The 22802-nt window shown below is 40.8% G+C and overlaps 2 protein-coding genes and 1 non-coding gene across 4 annotated transcripts; 2 read left to right on the top strand and 1 right to left on the bottom strand.

Moving 5' to 3' along the window:
* Nucleotides 1-296: 296 nt before the first annotated feature.
* mtfp1 (mitochondrial fission process 1) lies at nt 297-7236 on the bottom strand. The gene is made up of 4 exons (XM_088319756.1): nt 7069-7236; nt 4479-4606; nt 2915-3147; nt 297-1270 (listed from the first exon to the last, which is right to left on the bottom strand). Exons 1-4 carry the CDS (start codon nt 7136-7138, stop codon nt 1204-1206), a joined length of 498 nt encoding a protein of 165 aa, XP_088175882.1. The 5' UTR covers nt 7139-7236; the 3' UTR covers nt 297-1203.
* Nucleotides 7237-7552: 316 nt separating this feature from the next.
* On the top strand, nt 7553-22001 carry lman2la (lectin, mannose-binding 2-like a). Of its 2 annotated transcripts, XM_088319750.1 has the most exons (9): nt 7553-7754; nt 7956-8074; nt 8190-8307; nt 9146-9228; nt 10463-10495; nt 12022-12183; nt 15707-15821; nt 15897-16025; nt 21087-22001. In XM_088319750.1, exons 1-9 carry the CDS (start codon nt 7553-7555, stop codon nt 21227-21229), a joined length of 1104 nt encoding a protein of 367 aa, XP_088175876.1. In that variant the 3' UTR covers nt 21230-22001. The 2 variants fall into 2 exon arrangements, with proteins under 2 accessions (XP_088175876.1, XP_088175878.1); XM_088319752.1 differs by lacking the exon at nt 10463-10495 and having other exon boundaries at nt 7557-7754.
* Nucleotides 8728-8814, top strand: trnay-gua (transfer RNA tyrosine (anticodon GUA)). The gene is given in 2 exon segments: nt 8728-8764; nt 8779-8814. It is a non-coding gene; the product is annotated as a tRNA-Tyr (tRNA).
* Nucleotides 22002-22802: the final 801 nt, after the last annotated feature.

The following is a 22802-nucleotide window of genomic DNA, read 5'->3' as shown; positions in this document are numbered from 1 at the left end:
TCATATTTTACAATCGTTTCCTTCTTCGACACAATCGTTGTGGTCACTGTTTTCCTCTCCCTTATCACTAACTTTAATGGAACTCATAATTATGGGCAGAAGAAGGAAATAAAACCAAAAAAATCACAATAAAATGAGAGTGGTCCCTCTCACACACCCAGGTAAAAGAGAGTGGGGAAACATTATCGTAAATCTACCTCCGAATTCTCTTCTAAGCATTATTTTACCAAGGCAAAGGCCCACCATTTGAGAAACACAGATTTTAATCACCTGGTTTCTAGATTTCAAAAGCTTAATCCACCCACACAAACACACATTTTATTGACATTATCATATACACCATTTATTTCAAACCAGTTCCACATCAGTTATTTTTCCCCGGTTAAAATATTAATACAGTGTTATGAGATAACCCATCCCCATATCCCAACACTCAATTACAATACAAAAAAATACCTGTACAGTATTTCTTTACATCACTGGCATGCTGTGACTCAACTCTGAAATGTAAATCTAAATATAAGCTGGAGCTTCCCTTTCAGGTTTTCACCCTCTCCCATAAAAACAACAATAAATAATAAACACCATAGACATGCATAGCAGACATAATAAAGTGAAACACCCTTAGTAGTTTCCAGGTTAGCTATTCCCTTGCATAGATTGTAGTTTGCACGCCCGCAGACCCGAAGTTTAACACAAGTAACTTGATCTCACACATTTCCAGTATTATCTCTCATTAGGTAAACTGTGTTTTCCAGTGACAAGCTAAATAGCTCACATGGCTTCAACAGCTTCGTAGAATCAAAGTGTTATACAAGAAAGGTGAGAAGTACCAGACAGTAAAAATAAAAATGAGGGGGGAAAAAAATAGTTAACCAGAAGAACCACAACATATATCTTAAAGCCAAGTACACATTTGGTGATCTTTAAATAAACAATGAGGAAAATAAATACCACAAGATTATAATTTGGCTCAAATTGCACTTGTTTGCCTGTAAGTGCGTACCTGAAAAAAAATGTCAAATTGTGCAAACTTCCCAAATATTGTGTACCCTGCCAAAAGAACGTTTACAGCAAAGTACATATCCCTGCCATGTAACACAAAAAAGATGTCTAGACAGTCATATTTATACAGCAAGTGTTCTATACAGCACACACTCTACTACAGGATTCTTTTCCCCTACATCTCCATTTTCTCTTTTTTTATTCCTGCTTCTCGCCGTGACCGTAGAACTTCCGAAGACTTGAATCCAGCAGGTAGTCCACGGACCTGCGAGACAGTTTGGACAGTTAGGAGTAAAGCAGACGGGAGAACTTTACAGAGTCATCAACACAGTCCAGAAAATAATTGGCTGCTCTCTGCCCAGTCTGGAGGACATTGGCAGGTCTTTACCACAGCAGGGACAACAAGATTATTAAGGAATCCTCAAACCCTGGCCGCCATCACTCTGCTGCCCACTGGAAGATACTAGAATTCCATTCCAACAAGGACTAACAGGCCCAGAGACAGTTTCTTCCCTAGAGCCATCACAGTCCGAAACAAGCACACAAAACTTTATTTAAAAATGAATATTTTCATATTTAAGAGGTATATTGTGTAATATTTGACTACTAGATGGCACTGTATTGTCTAATGCAAACAAAAACCAGTGCCAAGAGCACAGCGTAGCAGCAAGTTTTCAGGCAAACATGGCGGCGACCTTAGGTAGGTATTCCACTATGTAAAAGAAATGAAAATTTCTCGACCGATAAATATTTATAAATACTAACATTGGTATGGATTTTTGCCTATTACTCAAATCAATGTTTATTTTTTTTTAACCGAATGGTTTTGTACCACTAGGGGGCACTAAAGATTACACACTGTCCCTTTCAGTTTTTATTTGTTATTTTTCACATTGTAGCTGCAAAGGTCATTGTGATATTCTCTGATGGCCAGTCTTTAAACACTACCATGTAAATATGACCTATCTATCCTAATATCATTTTGTATCCTGCATTTGTCCCCTTTTTAATTTTTGTTTTACTTTTTGATGTATGAGTTAGAATTTAACAGTATTTTTACTTGATTTCGCTCCAAAAACGTTGCTTTCCTGGTGATTCCAAGAGCCAAGAAGAAATCTGCGCGTTTGAGATCAGGGTAGGGTATAATAGTAGTCTGTACAGCTCTTTGAGACTTCTTGTGATTAAGGGCTATACAAATATACATGTCTTGATTTGACTATCCTATACTTCATCTTTTAAGTCTTTTATTATGAGTATGACATGTTTATAGTGGAGTGCCACATTTAACCTCGCTGTAAACAATGTACACTATGTTGTAATCAAGACTAGTTTGTTTAAATATGTGGGCCAAAATTGAGCCTTTCCAAGAGAATATTGTTAATTTGTAATGGATTATTATAAAAATTCTCTTGTAAATAAATCAATTTTAATGACTTATTCAAATATAGATGATTGTTTTAGGTCAAGATTGTCAAAAACTAGTTAAATATCATATAAAACGCACCTTGACTATTAAAATTAACAAAAAAGTGAACCAAAATATTTACCAGTATTTTCCAAAATAAATGACACTCAATATATTCATAATGGCCAAATTAATGACCACCAAATAAATTAAACAAGAATAAATGTAAAATAACCAATATATAAATAAGTAAACCTGTTATACAAGTAATTTTACTCCTCGTATTTGTGATTATTTTCTAAAAATCTACTGTTGATTCGTAAAAAAGACTACTAAAACATTCCAACTTTAATTGCATGTTCATTAGGATAGGGCTAATTGAATTTCAAAATTGTGTATCGCACTTTTTGGGTGAAGCCATTTTACAATCTGCAGTAACATGATAAGAAAAAAAAAAAAAAAGACTTTTCAGAGCGAGCAAAAAATTCAAAACAGCGGCGTAACCTGTCGATGGGGGAGATGATGAACGGGATGAGGGAGAGTCCGACTGCCGTGGTGGTCCACTTGCGCACGGGCAAGGGCAATTTGGTGGTGCGGCCCAGCAGATGCAGCGTGGCGGCACATACGCGGTTAATTGTGATGCCCGGAATGACGATGGAGGCCAAAGACTGCCACAGAAACGTGTCCGCCACCGCCGTCGCCACCCGGGTAGTCTGGCCAGGCTCTTCTCCATGTGCCTTGAACGAGCAGATGAGCAGTAGCGTTAAGGAAAGCTCAATTACCGTATTTTCCGGATTATAAGTCTCTCCTGAGTATAAGTCGCACCAGCCAAAAAAATGCAGAGTTAAGAGGGGAAAAAAAACATGTGTAAGTCTATCTATATATCTATCTACCTTGGTCATATCCCTCAAGAGGGGTGACCGACAGCAAGACAAACACATACGAATACAAAGAAAATAAAAAAGGGAAAAAATAGCAAAAAAAAACACACACAAAAATTTTGGGACCATGGCCAACCCAAATGCCCAAACACCCTAACAAGTTAGGCACCTCGGCACCTAAATTGGTCATACTTTTGTCCCTCCAGATGAAACGGGACACAAGAAAGCAGCCATGTCAATCGGGTCAGGGTGACAGAGGGCCTGACAGCTTTCACTGGTTTACCCCTACCGCATCATACAGGTGCCCTGCCCATCCCTTAGAACGCGTCCAAACATCCCACTATCCTTTGACAACTCCTCTCCACTCATTCCTATCACCAACAAGAGCTCTAGCTTCCACTAGATTTAGACCTCTTTCCCGCAGTATAAGTGTAAGTAACACTCTGATAATAAGTCGCATTTTGTGAGGAATGTATTTGGTAAAATCCAACACGGAAACCATACATGTCATCTTGAAAGGCGATTCGGAATTAAAATAAATTAGAGAACAAGGTATGCTAACGTTACACGTACGCATATCTTAAAACAGGCTCGTCAGTAACGACGTAACATATTTATAACCTTATCCTTATACCTTCTTGGGTTTTTTACCTCACTGTGAATGTGTGAACCTGGAGTGTCATGCCCGATTTCGTTGTCACAATATGTAAACCCATTTTGTAACAATGACAATAAAGGTATATTCTATTCTATTCTAAATGTATTCAAATAACTCTAGCATAAAGAACATGCTTACCAAACTATCAGCTTCACTCCAATTCACTTAATCCAATAAAATCTTCATCATCTGTATCACTTTTACCGGTAAACAACTCCCGGTAGGTCCCAGGGGTAGACGATGCACTGACTCTTTCCGCTTTTAAGTCGCTGTCGAGGCTAAAATGATTAACACAGGTCTAGGGCGCCCTCTTGAGGTTTAGTGTGAAAAAAACATGTGAAGTGATATACAGCACCAATAATACAAAATTAAAACTCAATGATATAATAATGTGTTAATAATAATTTTACAGAAAATAAGTTGCACCCTGGCCAAATTATGAAAAAAAATGCGACTTATAGACTGGAAAACACACGGTAATGATGTTTTGTGAAGCTCTTTGGTGGGAATTTTTATCAACTGTATGTACCAGAGCGGCCTTCTTCCCTTTATCCACAGCATCAGCAGTGACGTAAGCAGTAGCCACGGCGTAACTGCCCCACACCAAGCTTACTGGCACGAGCGGCCGGAAAGCCTCCCCCACCTCGTTGGCGTAGCCTGAAGAAAAAAAAGAAAAAAGTCATTTTTCCCCAAAACACTAAGAGAATACTACATTTTTACTGTCAACTTATGTCAGGCATGAAAATGGATCAGTGATTGAAAAGGTGAAAAGGGTGTGAAAGAGATACTGTATTTATTTGTGAATAACCAGGGTTGGGTAAGGTTACTTTAACTTGATTACTTTCAATTACTTTTGGATGACTCCAATACCAAATATGCTAATAAAAGACAAAAGAAACTAAATATGAATAAAATGACTACATTTTGTGCAGGCTTGGGGAGTAACGGAATACATGGAACGGCAAAAAATTATGTCGGCAAGCTGTTTGGATTTATTTTCATTTAGTTTCTGTGGCATTTTATGTTAGTTTTGCCAGAGATCAAAGAGATCAAAGCCAGGAGAGAAAGCTTACCACGTGTTGTGAGTCATCATCTTATTCATATTTAGTTTCTTTTGTCTTTTATCAGCATATTTGGTATTGGAGTAATCCAAAAGTAATTGAAAGTAATCCAGTTAAAGTAACCCTACCCAACCCTGTGAATAACACACACCCCTTAATTTTTGGGGTTAGAAATCAGTATAAAATGTAGTTTAACTTTTTCTCAGCTCAAACTAAGCAACAAAATGACAATGTTGAGGACACGCGGCCATGATTTAAATCATTTTTTGACAACTATGAACACAATACCAACAAAATATTTACAATGCAATAATGTAATGTCATTCAAAGACCGACTGCCTCATCAGATACACCAAAAAATTGTTTCCATATCCTGCTTTTTTGCAATTAATAATATCTTCCAAGACGACTTTCTGTTTTCTCCATTCTCCAAATTTGTCTAGGGTACTGTGAATAAAAACAGTGTGATGTTAAAAAATCTGATGCTTGTTACACACAAATAAATACAGAGCTCCTGTCCGTGCAAACTACTCTGATTTTATTTCAAATGCACCAACTCAAACGCCCGATTCACTCTAAATGATTTTTGTTGTACAAATTTACAACTTATCTCCGTTTATCCGAGAAAAAGGGGTACAAAAGTTGTGCTGTAAATTTGTGTAAAATTTAAGTTTTAACTGGAGTTAGCTCAACTGACAAAGTCGAAGCAGAAAATTTTGGAAATTTTGAGTGTTCTTATACGGTAAAAATAAGGCAAAAGCGTATCATCAATGTTTCTCGAAAAAACAAGGTTCAAAAGTCATGCTGTTAATTAGGTTCAAATTAAAGCTTTAACTCGAGTTAACGCTTTGTTTTTGACGGCACTATTTACATTGAAACTGTGTACCCTGGGATATTGATAATCTTTGTTTCTACTGTTTTCATGTTTTTACTTCTCCCTTTAGCATCACTGCAAGCCTCGGAACTCATAGCTAATAGGGTAGAAAAATACTGTATTGTATCGCCGATGCGCAAAGTCTTTATGAAGCACACGAGATTTTAACAGAACGAAAAAAAGCATTGTGGGAAGGAGTCCAGCCAATAGCACTTTTATACTCTTGCTACACAAACTAAAAACAGGCCAGCATCTTAATTTGACATGGACCGATGGCAGACGTAACTCGTCACACGTACCAAAAGAAAAGCACCTTTTCTTCATGCAAAGAAGTAATTGACAGAGGCTTCGTTTTAATATATTTTAACATTCGAATTGTTAAGATCAGCTATGTAACACGTTTCAGACGTTGACAACATAGTTTCTCTGGTTAAACTGTCTTTAAAGGAATATCATTTGTAATTATTTTTGTAGTTTTCATGTTGAGGTTTTTGAGTTTTTCCTTGCCCTCATGTAGGTTTTAGATCAGGGGATGGTGTCATAATAGTCTGTGGTTTGCAAAAAAATGGTCTGTGCAGCCCTTTGAGACTCTTTGTGATTAAGGGCTATATAAATAAACATGACTATTGCGTTTTTGTTTAAATCACGCCCAAAAATATTATTTAAGAAACACAATATACAGACTACGATCGTGATAAAAACGCATGGTGCGTGTTCACATGCACGAGTCAGATTTTGCAGGGGAGTTGAATTTAGGCACAAGACCAACTATCTCTTTACGGCATTTCCCCCACTATACGACATCAGCAAGGGTGGTATGAAAGTTATTATTACTTTTATTAACGTATTCTTAAAAAAATACAAGAAACAAATAAAGATAAAAAGATACATCAACTTCTTGTAAGTCACTTCCTAAACTTACTCAACTACTGTACTTCAAAATGCCAACAGAGCAAAAATTGTCACATTCTTAACGACTGGTAAATACTTTACTCCAATAAATATTTTTCGTCAACAAGCTAAAAAGTAACTTAGTCCGTCGCCTTTTCTAAAAATAGACATTTTCCTTACGCCAGCTGTTCCTGGCAGGCGCGAGTTAGCCACCTAGCTAAGCTAGCATCTCCAGGGTCACCCTCATTACGCTCAAGCCCAGCGACAAACAGGACACAGAAACGCATACACACCGAGGAAGCGGACCCATGTGTCGCGATAAATGTCGACATCTTTGCTGTTTTTGTCTTCCGCGGGCTCCATGTTTCTCTTCGGCGTCGTTTACTCCATCCCCAGCGACCCCATTACCGTCACCTGGGAGCCTAAGGGGGCGTGGCTTTCCCTCCAGCATCTAACCGGCAAGTGACGTCAGGTAGCCGTTGGTATCTGGATGAATTTTAAATTAAATATATTTGCATTTTTTATTTAGAAAATGTTTTTAATAAGTTATAATAATTTGTATATTTTGTACAAAATGTTTAATAGATTTGCACCGTATTTTACCTATCATAACAGCATAGGATATCCATAGGACCGCCCCATTTTACAAATGCTAACCAATAGAAAGCGTGTTTTTTGATTGACGGCAAAAGTTAACCAATGAAAAGGAACTAAGTAATTTCTGGAACCAATGGGAAATACGCTGATTGTGAACAGGGAAGTGACTTTTGACTCACTATGGCCGCCGTCGGGTGCGGAAGGCGCAAGCGGCACTCCGACTTAATAAACGTTTTATTTTCTCCGCAAAAGATGACGCATTTTAAGCTATGGTGCATTTTTACTCTTTTAATTTTCTCCCTTGGTTATGGTTTTGCCGACGATGACCACGAAATGGAAGAGTTCCTAAAACGGGAGTATTCCCTTACTAAGCCTTATCAAGGTATTCCGATCGATGCATGGAGAAGAATATTCTAGAATTTTAGCACGTATTTTATTTTACTGATACGTTATTTAGCTAATTGCATGTTTTTCGGTGTCTCATAGCTAACAAAATACCATTGTGCTGTCACGAGGGTGCTTCATTTTCTCCTTACGTAATCTAACAATTCCAAACAAAAAAGTGCTGTTTGTTTGTGTTTAGCTGTTGGCCCTTTAAGCTCCTCTCACTGGGAACTGATGGGCGATGCTATGGTAACCACAGAGCAGGTGCGTCTCACACCTGACATGCAAAGCAGACAGGGGGCGGTGTGGAGCAAACTGGTGAGTTTTTACAGTAGAAGTAGTATTTTGCAAGATGGTGATTTTTCCAATTATAATTTAGCCTCAAATTGTGCAAAAGTAGTACTTGAGCATGATGTTTTTGTGACCTTTTAAGCCTTGCCATCTGAACGACTGGGAAATGCAGGTGCACTTCAAGATTCATGGAAAAGGAAAGAAGAATCTCAATGGTGATGGCCTGGCTATTTGGTACACTAAGGAACGCATGCAGAAAGGTAAACACTGATATAAATGTTTTTTGTTTGCTACCTATGTCAGGGATCCTGACTTTCTGTTCTCAGGCGGGCCGGGTCTGTAATATCACGTCAACTCCAGATATCGAGAATTGTTTTGCAGTACTATGCTTTATAATTCAGCCTATATTATTAGTATACCGTATGTATTCTAATAACGGATGACAAGGGATCTTTTTTAAGCACATCACATTTTTTCACAAACAATAGAAAAAATGTTTTTTATGTTTGGTATTAGAGGTACAATCTAAGGTCCAAACCCAAGCCTGGCCCGTAAATTGGGTTGGGCTTGAAATGTCAATAATTACGTTCGGGTTCGGCTTAGTCTCTGGCAGATTTTTTGTAAAATTATCCACCCATGATTTGTTCTCTGTCTATTTTTCCCGTCATGTTATCAGAACCCCTTCGATAGCTCAGTTGGTAGAGCGGAGGACTGTAGTGGTTGATGCAGAGATCCTTAGGTCGCTGGTTCAAATCTGGCTCGAAGGATTTAATTTTTTTGTCCAGGTCATATTTTAAAGCGCCTAATCACAGTCTCAAAGGGCTGTCAAGGGCCACAATTACAATCTTGTTTCATATTATTTTATTTTGACATGTTACTACATATTAGGTGATCATTTGTGGAGGATCTGCACACCTTTCCTCTTCACAAATCCTTACAGATAAAATGTGAAAATTGAGTTTGTTTTGGGCTTGGTCCCTTTAAATCAATAAATTGATGGCGGACCAGATAAAATCATGCAACAGGATGGGTTCGGCCCACGAGCCATATGTTAGAAATACCTGCTCTATGTTATATACGTTTTCCTGTCACACACAGGGCCTGTATTTGGAAATAAGGACAACTTCACCGGTTTGGGTGTTTTTGTGGACACTTATCCCAATGAAGAGAAACAGTTAGAGGTATGTAAATATGTGTATGTATTTTTTGAACTAGTCACAAAGTCTATGTGTGAAAAGAAGCACAATCAAAGTTCCTGAAATTGTAGCGGTTTACTGTTTTTTTGTTTTTGATGAAATCGTTTTTTGTTTGTTATTTTTCCTCTCAAACTTCTTGAGCACCAATAGGCCAAAATTGCCCTTATTTACTGATTGTTTTGAATATTCCAGCTGTCGTGTAAAAATAGCTTATTTATATTTCTGGAATATTCACAATAGGGGTCACCACTTGATGGCCTTGCAAATAGCTCAACAATAATTACAACTTGGTAATAACATAGTAATAACATGATTGAGGGTTTGTATGCGTTCCTCAAATCCTAATTTTGTGTTTTCAAAGTTTGAAAAGTGCTTATGTTTTGTGTGAAATTCTTGTAAATGCTTGAAATTATTGCCATGGGCCATGCAAAATAAATGAAGGTAGCGTTTCCCAGTGGTAAATTGTAATAAAGGGAATCTCCCGCAACTGAAAATGTAAGCTACATTTTACTAATTCGTACTGGATTTTCGGTTTAATGGTACTGGAGAAATCTAAAAATAGGCTTTGACGGTCCTTAAAAGGTGCTTAAATTTGGCCATGAGAAAGTTGTGCTAACCCTGACGATTAGTGCATATTAAATGCATAAAAACTGGTAGCCCTTCATGCTAATACGTAACAAAAAACATAAAAATATGTATATATATATATTTTGAAAAGTGACAAAACATGAAGTACCTGTACACATTTTTCACATAACAGCAACTTTTTAAAGAAAAAAAGAAATACACTAAACATGTTTTTGAATGCACTATTAATTTAGGACCCTGTTTAGTTTTTTGCACTGTTCATAAGAGGTTTCCATTGAAATTTGAGGAAAAATAAATGAGCACCTTTAGAATATTATTATTAATTATAACAGTTTGGCAAAAAAAGTGACTTTTGCTGATTTTTGCCATACATCACCCGGCGAGTGTGGCCTAGGAAAGTATGATGTATGGGATATATTAATGTATATGAAATCAGTTGTGTTACGTGCCTATTTTCACAAGAGTCCTACGTTTAAATTAAATCTAGATTCAGAATAAATTCTATTATTTTTTAATTTTTTTTACTATTCCTGTCCAAACTCCACCCTCAATGGGAATTACATATGTGCAAGTACAATGTTGTGTAAAGGAGCTATGTTTTGTCTCCTTTTGTGCGCTCACCTGGAAACAGGCGCAAAAGAAGAGGTACACTCCCAGCACACAGGTAACCCGCAATTACCTGTGCATGTTATCACCTGTGTGTCTGTGTAACGGAAACGAAGCGGTCGAAATATGATGACAATATATATAAAATAATAATAAATCAAGTATTACTTCTAAAAATATATATATTTGTTCCCATTGTCTACAACAAATTTACTATACTACGAAACGAATTATCAAATCCAGCCCTAATCTCATTTTGATTTTACTCTTAAAATACAATCAAAATACTACTACAGTAATACTATATTACAAAAATACTACTATAGAAATATTACAAGCGATATACTACCAAAATACAGGTACATAAATATTACAAAAAGAAATGCAACGAAAATGCTATTGTGGAAATACCACAAAAAGTACTGCAGAAATACTTTAAAAATACTTCTAGAGAAATACTACAATAATACAACTACAGTCACACTATTTATTTTCACAGCACCGCTTATCCTCATTAGTCGGGGGGTACACTGGCAAAAAACTGCTACTACAAAAATATTACAACATAAATACCGCAAAAATGCAACTACAATAATACTACTTACCCTACAAAAATACTACTGCAGTAATACTACAATAATTAAACCAGCGTAACACTACAAAACTATCAAATTTAGTGCTTAAATCCCCACTGTGTAATTTTTGACCACCGGATGGCACTGTTTCGTCTGATGCTAAAGAAAATTCGAGCCACAAAGCACAGCGTTGCAGCAAGATGGCAAACATGGCGGCGACTTCGAGGTAGGGATTCCACTATGTAAAAGAAATGAAAATTTCTCCACCTGTTTTTTTATAGAAATGAACATTAGTATGACACTTATTGTTTTTCGCCTAGTTTTCAAATTAATGTTTTTTACTGAATGAGGCACATTATATTACGCACTTCCCCTTTACAACAGGGACCTAATATATTTTTGCTTGAATTGTGAGTGTTTCAAAACCAATTTCATGAAACTGTTGAAAACAAATATAAAGAAATATAACATGAAGATCACGGCGGCCTAGTGGTTAGCGCGTGTGCGGCACAGTTCTAAGGTCTTGGGAACCTCCTGTGTGGGTTCAAATCCAGCTACCAGACTTCCTGTGCGGAGTTTGTATGTTCTCCCCCGTGCTTGCGTGGGTTTCCTCCGGGCACTCCGGTTTCCTCCCACATTCAAAGACATTCGGGTGGATTGGCTGGTCCAAATTGTCCCTAGGTGTGAATAAGCGAGCGAATTGTCTGTCCCTGTGTGCCCTGCGATTGGCCGGCAACCAATTCAGGGTGTCCCCTGCCCACTGCCTGATGATTGCTGGGATGGGCTCCAGCACCCCCGCGACCCTACTGAGGATAAGCGGTGCAGCTAATGAGATGAGATAACATGAAGATGTCTGCATGTTTATTTATTCCTAAATGATAAAAATGCGACCTGTCTCTGGGATGGGCCTATTAGCCACATTTTTTTAGCACACGACTACAAATAGTTGCCCACCCTTGTGTTACTGTGTTTGGCAAAATTGATCTTTTTTTCTCTCCCCAACTTTAAGAGAATCTTCCCCTTCGTTCTGGCAATGGTGGGTAACGGCACCATCGCTTACGACCACGAGCGCGACGGCCGACCCACCGAACTGGGCGGCTGCAACGCGATGGTGCGCAACCTGAAGCACGACACCTTCCTTTTCATCAGATACGTCCGACGTAGGCTAACGGTGAGGCGCCTCCTTCCTTCTTAGCATCAATCTTAGGAGACTTTTAGCACATTGAGAGAGGAAATCAACATGGATTAGGAAACAACAGTGTTCGTACCAATGCTTGAAATCATTAAAAATGCTCAAATTGTATTGTTGAGTTTTTAAGGTTTGAAAAGTGCTTGAATTTTATATGAAGTGCTAGTAAATGCTTGCCATGTTTCTTAGGTTAGGTGTTCAAGGAAGGGTTCGAAACTTATTTTGGGGCTAGAGTTAAAAATTAAGGTTAAGGCTCCTTATTAGGGTATTTAATTGAATTTAGGGTCTGAAATAGGGCTGGGGGGGCTAGTGTGACAGCTAGAGTTTGAGCTCCATATTAGGGTTCTAACCTGAATGTGGGGTACCAAATTGGGTTAAGAGCGTTACAGTTTGAAACTGGGTTAGGGCTAGGGTTGCAGCTTGGGTTAAGTGTATGGTTAGGAGCTAAGGTTTGGGCTATAAGTTAGGGTTTTAAAACGATTTTAGGGTTCCAAAATAAGGTTGGCGTTTGAAACTCAAGTTTAGGCTCCTATTCTTTTGATTGACACTAGATTTTTTTTCTTTTAATGGTACCGGAATTTTTTTTAACATTGGATGTGAAAATCCTTAAAGGTGCAATAAAAAATGTGTACAAACCCTGAGAAAAAAAACCACCTAGTCTAGTGTATTTCAATTACACTTTTAAACATTGATCTGTCTCTAAAGGTGTGGTGTATAGTTTGAGGTGTCCTTAAAAAGGTTAAAATGAAATGTTGTCTCGTATGTGTTTAGACCTAAGATTTATGGCCCGAACCCGAACCCGAGGCAATTTCGGGCCGGGTCGGGCCTGATATGTCAGTCATACGGTCGGGTCGGGTCGGGTTCGGTCCTGCTTTTTTTTTTTTTTTTTTTTAAATTAATTAATAATTATAAATATATGTTCATTAAAAATATATACTTAAACTATGTATGGATACTAGAGTCTAGTAAATCAAATAAATATTATTTGTGTACAATTAGTTGTGATTGCGGAAATCATAGCGTACAGTGACGTTGGTGACTTTTCCATCCGCATTAACAAACGCATTTTGTAAAATACGATCGCGCTTTATTGTTTAAATAAACACGTTATATAGACTAGAATCTCCCAATTATTATAATTAGCTCGCTTTATTTTGTTTTAAAGCGTATTATATAGAATACGATCGCTTTTGTCGGAAGCGTACATTGACGTTGGTGACATTTTCATCCGCGTTAAAAAACGCAATTTGTAGAATACGATCGCGCTTTATTGTTTAAATAAACGCGTTATATAGACTAGGATCTCCCAATTGTTATAATTAGCTCGCTTTATTGTTTTAATAAGCGTTTTATATAGAATACGATCGCTTTTGTCGGAAGCGTACATTGACGTTGGTGACATTTTCATCCGCGTTAAAAAACGCAATTTGCAGAATAAAATCACGCTTTATTGTTTAAATAAACGCGTTATATAGACTAGGATCTCCCAATTATTATAATTAGCTCGCTTTATTGTTTTAATAAGCGTTTTATATAGAATACGATCAGGGGGGGGGGGGAATTTGCATAGGAGTCGGAAAAGGGCACAACACGTCAACACCCCCTCAATGAAAGTGCTGCGCTAAAATCTTAAGGACGTACTACTACTGCTGCTGTGGATTATGGCCCAATGATCAAGTCGTCAAAATGACGGACGCCCTTAAATGTTTTCGCTACCTCAAAAAAAAAACCGTCAATGACAGATTGTCGCTTAATGTAACATCTGCAGTGCAGACACAGAAATATAAAAGATGTAAATGTTTATACAGTTTTATTTAACTTAGGCCTAGATGTTGTAACAAAAGGCAGAGTTTAATTTGTTATTATAAATCACCCCTCCTTATAAATAAAATATGTAATTTCGGGCCCCTTTCGGGCCGGGCCAGCAAATCCAGTTAATTAGTCGGGCTCGGTCCGGGTCGGGTTTAATACCCCTCGGGCCTGCGTCGGGCTCGGGTGCTTTTTTTTGGCCAGATCTTACCTCTATATGTGTTAACCATGCCCAACTGAGTTCAAATAGCCTCTATATTTTTTTCCCCACTGCACCTATCTGCTTTTATCTTACTTTTCCCCTCAGTGTTCCGGCCACAGAGCATTACGCTGGATTAAGGGAGGGATATATGGGGGAGGAGAGTGATTTTCCGTGGGTGGTCGCAGTTTTCTTTTATTCCAGGGTGAAAATGGTGAAAGTAAGAAAAGGACAGTACAAGCGTAAAACCAAACCCTAAATGAATATGAAAAAAGAAGAGTTTTAGTGCATTTAAGAATTTCACATACGCAATGATTATTTCAGCAGGAAGATGGTGTCAGCAAGTAAAATAATTTGAGGTCACAGACACCACCTTTAAAGCACCAAAGTGTATAACATAGCAAACCTTAGTGGTGAAAAATACTTCATTCAACTAAGTAAAACACTTCTGATTCAAATCATGAGCCAAAACACATACTACTCATGAACATGATTTTTGAATTTGTAGTCATAGAATTCGAGACAACATGTTTGGCCATTATTTTCTAACCACGGAAGCCCAAATGACCAATTTACGAAGGTAAGTTAGTACGCTTGTTTTTTAAGGACCACTTGCCCTCTTCAGCTAAGCACTGCATATGATGGTTTCCGAGTCCCATGAGTGTGGCATTTTCCACAGTTTCTTTCTCTAGCCACTCTTGTTATTCACTGTTATCCACAAGATGCTCTTGTTTTGGTTAGCAGCTCTGTGAATTCCTATATTCAGAGTCAACAGCGTTCGAATAATTCTGATTTGCCCTTGCTATCTTTTACTGGCTTTTGTTCGTAGCTTCTCCTTCTAGCCTCTAAGTTAGCCGCTTCTACCAGCTTCTACCAACTCCAGTTGTTCACTCTTTTCTAGCCTATCAAAAGGCCTGATTTATTTATATATATAATTTGCACACGCAGTTTTTACTTGACAGCCTCACCTTTTTTTCTATGTATTTTTAGAAAATACTTTGTAAGGATTTTTGATTGGATACTACTTTAAAATGTGCTTTAAAAATCTCCCATACACCTTTGAGAACAACTGACCGAGAAGAGTTTGTTTTGATTAAGAATAAATGTTATTATATCTATATATTTGCAATGCATGAATAGAAAAAGTGTATCAAGATATTTACAAATAAATTAAAAGTATATCTAAATACATTTTAAAATACACACATAACATACCTTATTTGTTCGTGTATAACTTGCACTCGTTTTCCTGTCATCTATATCTTTAGTGGTTAGAATTTGGCACTCTTTTAGCCGCGATCGGGTTTGGATCCCATTGCATTGAAGGTTTTGCGATTGTGGTCAATTATACTTTCGACTTATTAATCATTGCTTGAATTTGGTAATGTATTACAATAAAACTTCATCGATAACGCCCACCATAACTTTGAGTACTTTTTGGGGTAAAAAAAAAATACAGTATTTGAACATACTTGAGAGCGTCTCTGTCTTCTTCAGGTGATGATTGACATTGATGGCCAGCACGAGTGGAGAGACTGCCTGGACCTGCCCGGTGTGCGGCTACCCAAAGGCTTTTATTTTGGCGCCACCGCGATTACCGGAGATCTCTCAGGTTAATTACCTTGCAGAAAACTCAAATTTTAATCGTTGCCATCAATGTTTTCTTTTTTGTCACTCGAATCAACAGACAATCACGACATCATCTCACTGAAACTCTACCAACTGACAGTGTTGCGGAGCAAACAGGAAGAGGAAGAGGAAGAGCAAGAGGAAGAAATCACGATACCCAGCGTGGATAACATGGAGCTGCTCAGATGTAACGCACAAAAACACACAGGGTTGGGGAGTTACGGAATACAGAGATCCCTCGGTTTTCGCGGTTAATAGGGACCAGAAACACCCGCAAAAAGTGAAAATCCGCCAAGTCGTGTCGCATCTTCATGAAAGACCCCAAAGGGTTAAACTTACCTCGAGATGACGTCATTACCGACTATGTATACGACCATAACAATCATAGATCTACATATAATAACACACAACACATAGTTGCAGTTGAATAATGAACTAAAACAAAATAAGACAGCTTCTCCTTTTAGTGTAAGGAAGCAATTTAGAGAGCGGCCGGTGTTATACCGAGAAATGCATCCCTGCCGAGATTTGCATCCCCTCGCTACTATCACCACTTGTACCTCGTTTTATCTCACTTTTATATCACTTTTCGGGAATGTAATGTAATCGAACGGTAATGCACACCGTATATAAATCACTTTTGAGCAGGTAACATGTGTATTTTGCCTTTTTCTACTCAAATCGCTCGTATTGAAATTGTTATGCACTCTACCATAAAGCTTATTTCAGCAGAATAAGCTTTATGGTAGACCATAACAGTTTGCATTACCGTTCGATTAAATTCACAACAAATACAAAGACGGAATGGTTTAAGTTGTATTACATTCCCAACAAATGCAAGACGAAGTGGTTTTGGTTATATGTTCGCCATTACATTCCCGAAAAGTGATATAAAAGTGAGATAAAACAAGGTAAAAGTGGTGATAGTAGCTAGGGGATGCATTTCTCGGCATAACACCGGCTAGCTGCGCGCTAGCATCCGGTTGTCTTTTACTTGAGCCAGATGTAGCGGTTTCCCATTTTGTAGCAAATTTTTGTTTGTAAACTGTAATTTTAATCACTGACACGAGCGACCGAGATTGGGTTTTCACACGACCTGAGCAAGCCGAATCTGTCGCGCAGATTGTACAGACTGGCACTTTATCCACCAATGCATGTTTGTCAGTGTGTTGCAGGTAAAAGCATTTTTATTTTTATCTGTCTTATATTTCTCTTTTATTGTGGAAGCTAGAGCTCTTGTTGGTGATAGGAATGAGTGGAGAGGTGTTGTGAAAGGATAGTGGGATGTTTGATGCGTTCTAAGGGATGGGCAAGTCACCCATATGATGTGGCAGGGGTAAACCAGCGAAAGCTGTCGGGCCCTGTTGTTGAACAGAAAAGTTTGTTGTGTCACCCTGACCTGAACTTACTTACTTACTTATTGCTCCAGCGAAGGTCGGGGGGTCCCGTCCCTGTGCGTTGAGCCGACCAGATGAACCAGGTTTTTCCAATGCTGGCGGTCTTGTGCCAGCTGTTCTGCATCCTCTACGGCAACTCCGTGTTGTTGGAGGTCGCCCGCAACGACGTCGAGCCATCGAGTGCGGGGTTTCCCTCGTGGTCGTCTCCAGCCTGCGGCCTTTGGGTCAAACTGGAGAATGGCTCGTGTCGGATGGTCTGGTGGTAGACGAAGGACATGGCCAAACCAGCGGGTGCGGCGTTGTGCGACCAAGGAAGATGCTTGGGGCTGGCACGTGCGGGCTCTGAGCTCTTTATTGGAGACTCGCTGGGGCCACCTGATGTTCTCGATGGTTCTGAGAGCCCTGCTATCAAAACCATCGATTCTTGTGGCCAGGGTGTCGTTCAGGGGCCATGTTTCTGAGCCATAAAGCAGGATAGGGAGTACGGCGAGGTTGTAAATGCGGAGCTTCGTCTTGCGTGCGATGGTCTGGTGCCGCCAGAGTGGTTTCCAGAGAGACTGCAGAGCAGATGCTGCCAGGGCTCTTCTGCGGAGAATCTCTGGTTTTAGGTCCCCATTGTCTGTCACCATGGACCCCAGATATACAAAGCTCTTGACAGGCTCTACGATGTCGCTACCAATTTGGATGGGAGGTGGATCTGGTCCATCACCGACATACATGAACTTGGTTTTCGTCCAACTCACTTGCAGGCCAAGCCGCGCTGCCTCTTCGCTGTAAATGCCCAGAGCGTCTCTCAGCTGGCTGTAGGAAGTGCTGAGAATGATGGTGTCGTCAGCATACTCCAGGTCAGTCAGGTGGTAGTTGCCGAAAGACACTCCGGGGATGCGCTCACTAACCCTGAACATCAGATGGTCGATGATGCAATTAAAAAGGTCGGGAGCAGCCACACAGCCTTGGCGAACGCCGCTGGAGATAGCAAACCAGTCGGAGTCAATGCCGTTGATACGGACACAGCTCTCTGTGTTGCTGTAGAGCAGCTTGAACAGGGCTATGATCTTGGGTGGTGCTCTGAGAGCTTGGAGGATGTTCCACAGTGAAGAGTGGCAGACGGTGTCAAAGGCGGCCTTCAGATCAATGAATCCGATATATAGATGGCGATCTTTACGGAATTCACGGGTCTTTTCTATCAGCAAACGGACGGCAGAGATGTGGTCCGTTGTGGAGCGGTTGGGCATAAAGCCAGCCTGCTGGGGACGGCGGCAGCTTCTGATTGCTGGAAGGGCACGGCTGAGCAAGATCCTGGTAAAGACCTTGCCCGGGATGGAGAGTAAGGTTATGCCTCTGTGGTTTCCACAGACAAGCCTGTCGCCCTTGCATTTCCAGAAGGGCAAGATGACTCCTCTGGTCCAGTCGGTGGGCAGCTGCTCCGATTCCCACACCTGGTTGAATAGGCGGGTTAGCCACTCCACCATGCCATCACCGCCGGCCTTGAGCATCTCGCCGGTAATGGCACAGATGCCGGGGGCTTTCTTGGTGTTCAGCTTCTTCAGAGCAGCTCTCACTTCCTCGGGTGTTACGGGGTCTGTGCAGCAGGTGTCGTTAGGAGGTGCTGTGCTCGCAGCCCGTAGGAGGGTGGGATCAGCCGGGATGGTGCTGTGCTGCAAGAGGAGGCTAAAGTGCTCCTTCCAGCGCTCGAGGCAGTTGGCTTCTGTCATGATGAGGTTGCCGTCTGAGTCCTTTACCAGGGCTGTCTTTATGTGTGGGCCGCTACGGGCTTGGCGTAGTAGACTGAATACGCGGCTCATGTTGTTGTTGTTGGCCGCGGACTCAAGCTGTTGGGCTTCTGCCTGCCAAAACCTCTCCCTATCTTCAGCAATGGCCACATTGCGCAGGCGATTCAGTCTCCGATACTCTGTGAGGTCGCCTCGGAGTCGGGCCTCACGCCGCTGGTCTATGATGTTTAGTGTCCTCTCTGATATCCAGGGCTTTCTCGGGGAGGATCGCGGGCGTCCGAGGACATTGTGAGCAGACTGGAGGACACTTTCCTTGAAGGCCGCCCAGTCTGTCAGCTTGTCAGGAGCCAGGGTATCAAGAGAGCGGCGGATGGAGCAACTGAAGTCTCTGGCGATGTTGGGGTCGCTGAGTCGGGAGGAGTCGGGGCGAGGCAGAGTCTTGTGCTGGTTGGCTCGGAGCTTTAGCTTGAGCTGGGCCACCAGCAGACGATGGTCTGTGTTGCCAAGCTGTGCTCCTCTGAACACCCGGCAGTTGGTTACAAACGACTTCCAGCGTCGTGATATCAGGATGTGGTCCAATCCCTTCCTGGTTCTGCCATCTGGGCTGTACCACGTCCAGTGATGGATGCATTTCCGGGGAAACCAGGTGTCAGCAACACAAAGGTTGTTTTGGTGGCAGAGGAGGAGGAGGCGGTTGCCATTGTCGTTTGTTGTGCTGTCAACGAAGGTGGTGCCGACAGGTGAGCCGGGGGACCGATCAATGCTGGATAGAGTGGCGTTGGCATCAGTGAGGATGATGGTGACGTCGTGTGGTGGGGCTTGGTTGACAGCCTGGTGGAGTTGGTCAAAGAACGCGTCCTTCGCATCCTCATCAGCGACATCGGTGGGGGCGTAGGCGACGATCACTGTCATCTTGCCGTGATGGTGGAGGAATCGAGCAGACAGTAGTCTGTCACTTATTGGTGTCCAGCTGATGAGGGACCTCCGGAGGGCTTTTGGAATGGCAAGAGCCACACCGTAAAGGCCGGTCCGACTCTCGGGGCCACTCCAGATGTAGCAATGGTTGCCAGCTGTTGTTTCACCATTGCCTTGCCATCGTACTTCACAGAGCCCTGCCATGGTGATGTTATAGCGACAGAGCTCTCGGGACAGCAGGGTGGCAGCTCCGGGGCGAAGGAGTGTCTGGACATTCCAGGTGGCGACACGGGTCTTATGACGAAGATCGATCCGTACTCGTTGGCCCTGACCTGAATGACATGGCCAATTTCTTGTGTCCCGTTTCATCTGGAGGGACGAAAGCATGACCGACTTGGGTGCCACGGTCCAAAAAATTTTGTGTTTGATTTTTTTTTTGCTACTTTTTCCCTTTGTATTTTCTTTGTTTTAATCAGTATTTGTCTTGCTGTCGGTCACCCCTCTCGAGGGATATGACATAGATAGATAAATAAATATTTCTCCTTCAATGTAGCACTCATTTTGTTGAAATGGCGTGCGCCTGCGGTTTTGTGAGGCTGCTATCGTGTGCATATTGGGCACTAGGCAGCGAAGTTGCTCTCTAGTCATGCATTCAAGGACATTAAGTAAATCTGATTATCTTCTTTTTGTATTGTGCAGTTAATTGTCATTCAAAATCTATTACTTGATTTCTGTTTTGTTGAGAGAACAATTAACTTAGCCTAGTTAATTAGAATACTTTCAAGAGGTTATATTGATCATTTATGCTAAACACAATTTAGTCAAGTCATGTTTATTTGTATAGCCTTTAATCACAAAGAGTCTCAAAGGGCTGCACAGATCAAAGACTATTGCAAACTTATTACAGACTATTATGACAACATCCCCTGATATTGTCAACATAAAATATATTTTTTTCATATGCTATAGAAAAGAAGTGTGTTTTAAGCTTAGATTTAGTCATTTTATTTATATTGTTTTTGTCTTTTATTAGCATATTCGGTATTGGAGTCGTTAAAAGTAATCCAGTTAGTATTGGGATCCCGTACACTTTAACAGGTACCCGTATCGGATTCCATTTTTGCAATAATCCTCCCAACCCTGCAAACACACAAGTGCCTCATTGATCTTTGCCTATTTCTGACCTTCTCTCTTGGCATCCAGTGGCTCACACCGAGGAAGGCATGAGCGGATTGGCCATTTTCTTCACCGTGCTCTTCTCCATGCTGGGCTGCATCTTCTTGGTGGTCGTCGGTTTGCTGCTTTACGGCCACTGGAAAGAAAACCGGCGCAAACGCTTCTACTGAAGCCGCACCGAGTTTACACTGCGGGCAACAGATAAGACTTTTTTTGAGAAGTACCATCATGACGCTGGACTTTAAGCTCAGCCTGAGCAGCTCCTTTTGTAATATTTCAAGTCTCTTGCTGTTGAGTAAGGGTATTCGTAATACAAAATGGGTTCACATTTTTAAGGATAGGTGTTGAGAATACATTTGCATATAAAACAAGACATAGTGAGTGAAATTAAATATTTATAGTAGACCCCAGGGATACCACATGAATCTGTTTCGGATCGCAAAGTACAATTCCCATTTCGTGTGCCTTCTACATATTTGTTTTATCGCAAACTGTTTCTGTGTTTATTCTTCCTTTTCTCTTTAGCATTAAGGAAGTATCGGGACCTGAACAGTTCTAAACAGTATTGTATAGCCAAACCACAGTCTTTAGACCACACAAAATTCTAAACTAAAGGAAGAGGAAAAAAGGCATCTCTGGAGGTAGACCCTTTCATTTGTTTAGAATAGAATTTCTTTTTTTGTCATTCTTTGTAACCATGCACACAGAACGAAATGTCGATACACCTGACCCGTACAGGTAGTCAAGTCATTTTTATTTGTATAGCCCTTAATCACAAATAGTCTCAAAGGGCTTCACAAGTTATTACAGTTAAACTGTAGCGAGCCGATGCAGCCGCAGCCAAACAGAGCGCAGTCATTTTAGTCATTAGGTGACCAAACCCCCAATTCCAACCCTTAATGCCGAGCGCCAAGCAAGGAGGCAATGAGTACCAATGATGTAAGTCTTGAAAATGAAATGAAATGATCTGCATTTATATAGCGCTTTTCAAGTCAATGACTTCCCAAAGCGCTTTACAATGTGCTCCACATTTCCCAATAGCGGCCTTGCAGCCATGTAAGGCGCTAACCTGCTTATTGGGGGTCCTAGGGGTTCAGTGTCTTACCCAAGGACACTTCGACATGTAACACGGACGAGCCGGGATTCGAACTGGGATCCCTTGATCCCAAGACAAGCGCTCTACCTCTTGAGCTACTGCCGCCCCAAAGTCTTAGTATGACTCGGCCGAGGCTTGAACCAGCGACCTCCCATTCTCGGAGCGGGCGCCCTACTATCTAGGCTACCGAGCTGGTTTGTAAGTATATAACAAATCAAAGTTTATGGACGCATTTCCCTTTAGTGCAGTGGGTGCGTGTGAGAGAGAGAGAACACACAGTGTTGCATAGCTCTACTCACCCCCACCACTCACCCAATTAAACTTTGTGTGGTTGGCTAGCGTTTTGGGGGCTTTACAGTTTCATCTGTGGGTTTTCATAATCAAGTATCCCAATAGTGAACGTACATCGTTTAATGAGATTCTATATAAAGGGAATCTTTAGCAATGTACAGCCAAAACGGGGTCTGTTTGTGTGACAGCCTGACTGTTAATTAGTGGGGAGTATGCCTTTTATAAACTGGACCGAACAGTTCCGAATACAGAGGAGTTTTGGCTATGAATTGGCCACACCTGACATGGAGCTTACCAGAATTGTAACGTAATGGAAGAACTTTCACAAATAGCATTTTATCACAGAGCCATGTGCT

Source organism: Urocampus carinirostris, chromosome 16 (assembly GCF_059441175.1).
Source record: "Urocampus carinirostris isolate Australia breed hairy pipefish chromosome 16, RoL_Ucar_1.0, whole genome shotgun sequence".
NCBI classification, from domain to species: Eukaryota; Metazoa; Chordata; class Actinopteri; order Syngnathiformes; family Syngnathidae; genus Urocampus; species Urocampus carinirostris.
Note: the sequence above shows the minus strand (reverse complement) of the source record. Positions and strands in the feature narration are given on the sequence as shown.